This window comes from Puntigrus tetrazona, chromosome 16 (genome assembly GCF_018831695.1).
Source record: "Puntigrus tetrazona isolate hp1 chromosome 16, ASM1883169v1, whole genome shotgun sequence".
NCBI classification, from domain to species: Eukaryota; Metazoa; Chordata; class Actinopteri; order Cypriniformes; family Cyprinidae; genus Puntigrus; species Puntigrus tetrazona.
The window spans coordinates 13,171,290-13,177,386 of NC_056714.1; the positions used below are offsets into that span (position 1 = coordinate 13,171,290).

The 6,097-nt window shown below is 39.3% G+C and overlaps 1 protein-coding gene across 2 annotated transcripts; it reads left to right on the plus strand.

Moving 5' to 3' along the window:
* Positions 1–55: 55 nt before the first annotated feature.
* Positions 56–4,950, plus strand: leng9 (leukocyte receptor cluster (LRC) member 9). 2 transcript variants are annotated; one of them, XM_043261895.1, is made up of 7 exons: positions 56–209; positions 615–701; positions 2,505–2,595; positions 2,801–2,928; positions 3,005–3,162; positions 3,235–3,403; positions 3,804–4,950. In XM_043261895.1, the coding sequence occupies exons 2-7, from the start codon at positions 635–637 to the stop codon at positions 4,769–4,771; spliced, it is 1,581 nt and encodes a 526-aa protein (XP_043117830.1). In that variant the 5' UTR covers positions 56–209; positions 615–634; the 3' UTR covers positions 4,772–4,950. The 2 variants fall into 2 exon arrangements, with proteins under 2 accessions (XP_043117830.1, XP_043117832.1); XM_043261897.1 differs by lacking the exon at positions 56–209 and adding an exon at positions 314–472.
* The last annotated feature ends 1,147 nt before the right edge of the window (positions 4,951–6,097 follow it).

Below are 6,097 nucleotides of genomic sequence, written 5' to 3' on the forward strand. Positions count from 1 at the left end.
CACCCCTTTCACTGGTAGTTGGAGCTTGCAATGTGCTCACACGTAAAGGACCACGTGAAGATGTTGAACAGATCTGTTTGAAAGAACCGGTTCGCGGAAATGAGTAGGATTTGGACGATGCCTTGGCCGAAAACTACAATACCCACTACAACCCCGAGACGTAACACCCGGAAGTGGCCTTTCTGAACATTACCCTAGTTGCACAGCAAGTACGTTTGGAAATAATAAACACTTATGTTATAAATTGTTAAGTACATGTTACATCCAGTACAAATAGTATGTTCAAAGGGTTACTTTTGACTTTGATTGTTTCATTAGTCGTGTGTGTGTAATGTATTTGTTAATCAATCAATCGCGCAGTTTGTAGGATAACTATGAGTCATTTGTACCAGATGATGTCATCTTGTATATGCTAACATTAACACTAACCGGTCGACTTCGAGGCTAGTTATCAAATTCATTGTGACTTGAGGTAGGCTGGTTCGTGATTTCTCCTGTTATGCCGAAGCAGTTTTTGTCTTACCGACTACAGTATAGTAATTTATAGCAAAAATTATTATGCTTAGGTTGCTTTCTAAAATGACACTAAATGTAACTTGTTTGTTTCAATGAAGCTCTGTTGAAGCTGTCAAATATGGCATGTGAAGAAACGAGAACTGAGGGAGACCTGACTTCTGATTCAGAGAGACAAATCCACAAAGGTAGGACATATACGACATTTATTTAAACTTAAACAATGTAATAAATGCGTAATAAATGCAAAAAAAGCTGTATTTGTTATATATATATATATATATATATATATATATATATATATATATATATATATATATATATATATATATATATATATCTTGTTTTTAATTTTTTTTTTATTCTAAAGGTTATTCTTCTATTAAATCGTTTTCGTCATTTTAAGTAGTTTGAAATACTTCACTTAAAATGAACCGAATTTTACAAAGTTCTAATCTAATTTGCTGAAACTTTTTGGTCGCCTCCTTTAACAAACACTGTAGAGGTGGAGGCTATAATGCAAATGACCCGAAGGTGGCAGTGAAAAGCCTTTTTATACAATTATCCATAATTTCTAGCCAAGTATGGGTTCATTTTGTACAAAATTGCTGTAGGCTTACTGTAAGTGCAGAGTAGAGAATATGAATGTCACAAAGAGAGGCCTGCTTCCACACCACTAGTCCTTGTAAGGGCACTTACAAGCCATTATTGTGCTATTTTCAGTTAAAACCTCCTGGTCCGAAAGCTTTCTAAAGGGGACTTTTGTGCTGTGTTGAGGCTACCGAATTGTCGTTTGTTGTTACATGGGGAGATTTAGGATGTAATATGCGCCTGCATTTCGGAGAAGGGATCCCTTCGCACAGATTACATATACACTACCGTTTAAAAGTTTGCCGTTTTTTTGGAAGGAGGTCTCTTATGCTCACCAATGTTGCAATTATTTGAGCAAAGGTATTGTGAAAAGCATATAATAATTAAATATCTGTAATGGTATAGCCAAATTTTCAGCATCATTAATAGTCTTCACGTGACGTGTGTCTTCAGAAATCAAATTTTCAATTTTGTGCTGTTTAGTGTATCTGTAGGATATATTAATATATCTTGTGGGATTACAAATTTTAGAATCTGTCGTAGATCCGCTGATCCTTTGTCCTTGCACACAATCACATGAAAAAACTAAAGTAAAATACATTGTATTTCGCATTTATAGTAAAGATGGTGACATCTGATGAACAGCTCTGTTAAATAAAGTTTGGAGCAAGAGGTTCCTGACAGTCCCTGTTCTCTTATTGTAAGTCAGATGAGCTAGAACAGACTCTCACCTTTTGTTTGTAATGGCTCTCTGTGCCTCTGCTCCAGTATTTGAGTAATATGCTGATTGGATTAGGATTGGTATAATAGGGGAAGGTTGCTACACCTGAATGCTTCATTTGCATGTTTTAAGGTCATCACCCGGGTGCTTTGTCTCCATTTCTAAGCACTGTCTCCTAAATGTTCTCCTAAAATGCTCCTAAAAATCTTCACTTTTGAGTTTCCAACACCGTGATACATTTTTATTTTTCAGGATTCTTTAATGTATAGAATAAATGCTGAACATAGGAACCCTTTGTAACACTATAAAAGTCTGTAGTAATAATGTGCTCTAGTATTAATGAATTAACTTTTTAAAATCCTATCTACCCCAAATTTTGATTGTTATAGGTATAGGTTTGTTTGTTATACCACAACAGGTGGGTGGGTTAAATGTGTGGGTGGTGGGTTAAAGACATGTGTTGAAACACGCTGTGCTGACACGGGCGTTTACCTCAGACTTTTATTTTGTCCATCGTAAACCTGCGTGTTTCGAATAGCGTCATTTACATTTTCACACTGCACTACATCACGTCTACCTTAACATTCATTGTCCCGGTAGTTATAAATTAACTTTGTCTCGCATTATCAGTATTATCCGTTCAGCATATAACTTTTTCCTCTCTTTCTCTTCGTGGCAGATGAGATGAAACGAGAAACTAGCCAAAACATTTGTCAGCACTTCCTCTTGGGCAGATGTCATTTTGGAGACAGATGTCGACTGTCTCACAGGTCTGTCAGTCACTCTGGATGGTAGAGACTCAACTGTCGAACTAACCTCATGATTTATTATCTGGTTATTTTTGTTTTTTCATTACAACTGCAGTTGGCACAGTGTCTTGTAGTTGCTGTACAAGATTTGAAATTTGTTAGATCTCGGGAATGTTCATTGAAGCTTAGTGGATAAATAATGCATTGCTCTTTCCTGACTTCACAGTGTGTTCGACGTCCCTCAAACCACACGCTCAGAAGAAGATGATACAGACGTCCCAGAAAAGCAGAGCAAGAACCCAAAAAACAAAAGCAGCAAAGCAGAAAAGCAGCACGTGAGGAATGAGAAGGAAGGTGTGTTTATAGAAGTAATAAAACACAGATGCAAATTCATACTTCAGGTTTACAAATGCATGCCTTTCTGTCTCAGGGTGTAAGAAGAAGCCACGCATGCGTACAGCTGACGATGTCATCTCCAGAATTATATGGGACTCCTCAGTAAACCCAGCTGACTTTATAGTGGGTCACCTGGACCGTTTCCTCGGGGTGCTGGAACGCCCGTTCTCTGACTTCTCTTGGGACACTCAGGTGTGTTACATCAGCACAAATATGCTTCATTACGGTATATCTTGAACAGTCATTAACACTGTTCCTCATTAGGTTTGTGACTGTGACTTCTCTGAGGAGCTGGCTCTCCCTCGTCATAGAATACAGTACTTCAGCTACAAAGGCCAGCGGGTGTGGGATAGGGACAGTCGCACTGACAGGGTGTTCGGTTCAACGGGGCAGACTATTTTGCCTCCTTTTGATGGGGCGAATGAGCAACAAGGTGAGTGACGGTGTGATTTTGGCTGGAAAACAGATTATGTATTGAAAATTGGTAGAGTGTCCACAATAAAGAAAATGGCAGACATTTAAAATCTAGTTTACGCCACATGTTATTCTGTGTTTAATAATTTCAGTTTTTAATTTGCTTTTTAATGAAGCCTTTTCCTTTAAAAATATATTAAGACTTTATGTCCCAAAACATATATGCTAATGAATTTTGATTAGAGTTGTTTTAAAAAAAATTCATTGTATATTTAATTAAAAATGTCAATATTGTACCTATATATATATAATTCAATATTAAATAACATTATTTTGTATAATAATTTTACAGTATTAATTCCTACAATGATAATACTATTTATCTTAATTTTAATATATTGTAATTCCTTCATTCTAAGACAATTTATCTGACGCCAAACAACACGAAGAGACCACCAACACATCAGATGACCAAGAGCAAGCGACTGAATTTTCTGAAGAAAAGGATGATGGTGCAGCCGCAATTACAACAAACAAACAAGAGCTGGGAGACGCTGTAGATCACTCATTTACCAAAAATGCTGAAGATGATTTTTTACTTTTGCCAAAAAAATCTACAGAAGAAGACCAAAACACATCAGCAGATTTGAATCAGTTGGCAGAGAAGTTATCCATCGCTCCAAAAGAGGAACAGACTGAAAGAGTGGAAGAATGGAAGGACAGCTGGGACGGAGAGAGGAGTGCAGAAACAGAGCTAGTATCATCCTTACCAAAAGAACCTCGATCCAACCGTCCTCCTCCACGCAAAGCCACCCACTTCATCTGCTTCCGTGTGGACTCTCCCGCTGCTCTCCAGGCCTTCCAGCGCATTCAGAAGAAGGTTCTCTCTCAGCTTCCTCAGTCTGAGCCGCTGTGGGTGGACCCTGCAACTTTACACGTCACCCTTTCCTTACTTGTCCTGAAGGGCCCAGAGGAAGTCAGCGCTGCTGCGGAGCTCCTGCGCACCCAAATCAGAAACTCCCACAAAGCCCCTATTTCCGTGTCTTTCACCCACAAACTAAGACACTTTAATGGGACTGTTCTCCATGTGGCCCCACAACCCCTGTCAGACATCCAGAACCTGAACGCTCCCCTCCAAGAGGTCTTCAAGGAGAAGGGCTGGCTTCACCGGCATTCCCGATGCCCAACGTACCACCTCACCCTGGCCAAACCGCAGGAGTCCATGACAGAGAAGATGTTTGAAGGCATAGGGACTGTTAAGCTGGCCAAAGATATCAACTTCGGCAAGCTAGAAGTAAACAAACTCTATCTTTGTGTGAACGGTCATACTAAGACGGAGGACGGTTTCTATCAGGTTGTATGTGTTGAGCGTCTTCCCAATGTTTAAAAGTGCCTGGTTATGTAACGTTTTAACCCAGACTTGATGGTTAATTACTACGTCAAATATTTTATTATATATTTAAATTAAAAATAATTATCATGAACTCTTAAAATTCATTTCCAATCCCTGATGTGTAGACGCACAGGTTTCCCAATCAATGGCTCAAATAAACTCAAATAATACAAGCGTTTGCGACAATGGAAGTCTTCTTTACAAATATATTCAGTCATCTTGGATATACAGTAGTCATATTTCAGTATGGAAGCAAATGGCCAAAGCTTTGAAATTAGATTATTATTTTTTTTCATATAGTATCAAGTTAGTTTAATTTGTAAATGTTTGGCCTCCTCTTACTTTAGGGTTGTGTGTATTTGCTCGCCCTCTCTCAGGTAAAGACCCGTAGCGTTCACCTCAAATGTACCTGGTAATTTCTTCACTTCTTGTTCAGTCATTCATTGCAAGATGTTGCTAAGTGACTCGGTGCGAGGCAGTATTTTTGGTTCACTTCTTGAACCGAATGTGAGGGCGTGTGTGTAATTTTTTTTGAAAATGGACTGGATATAAATAAGTAATTTACCACGTATTTCAGCTATGGCACAAGCTCTCAATTATTCAGCATCAAACAAACAACTCTGGACAGCTGTACGTTTAGCCACGGGAATGTCTTGAGACCTGTGAGATTAAATCAAACTAAATGACGTCTTTAATACATGTATTTTTTTTGCATGCGAGTGTTACGGCAGCAGGCCTGTCTGAGATGTGAGCAAGGAAGTCTTGCATGCATAACATCATTTTCTCTTTCCTCACGCACACTACACATATATGAATGCTTGTGCAGTCTCTTTCTCTCCATCCCTCCCTCCTGTGCTTCTCCATCCAGCAACCCTCCCCCATCCTCACTGGCTTTCTCTTTCAGTGACACAGAAAAACCAACACCACCCTCCCTCTCTCATGCATTCATACCCCCCACCCCACCCCATACTCCCTTGGCACACAAATACCCATCTCTCCATCCCTCGCTCGTTCTGTTGTTTTCATTGTATTTTTTTTTTTTATTAATCCCCCTATCTCGGTTAAACCTCCCGGGCCACCGAGAGCCTAGCATCCCTTCGCCCCTTCCTTTCGCCACCCATCACATACTCCAACGAGCGCATTAAATAATCATAATAATAGTTTTATGGGAATTCCCTGAGAATTTTACTCCAAACTGCGCGGATTGCATCCGGAAAGTCGTAATTTTCTTCCTTTTAATTCTCTATTTTGACGAGAGCGCCTCTCGTATGTGGTTTCCTCACCATTAATCACCTTTCTTCCAGTCTCAGTCATTGTGTG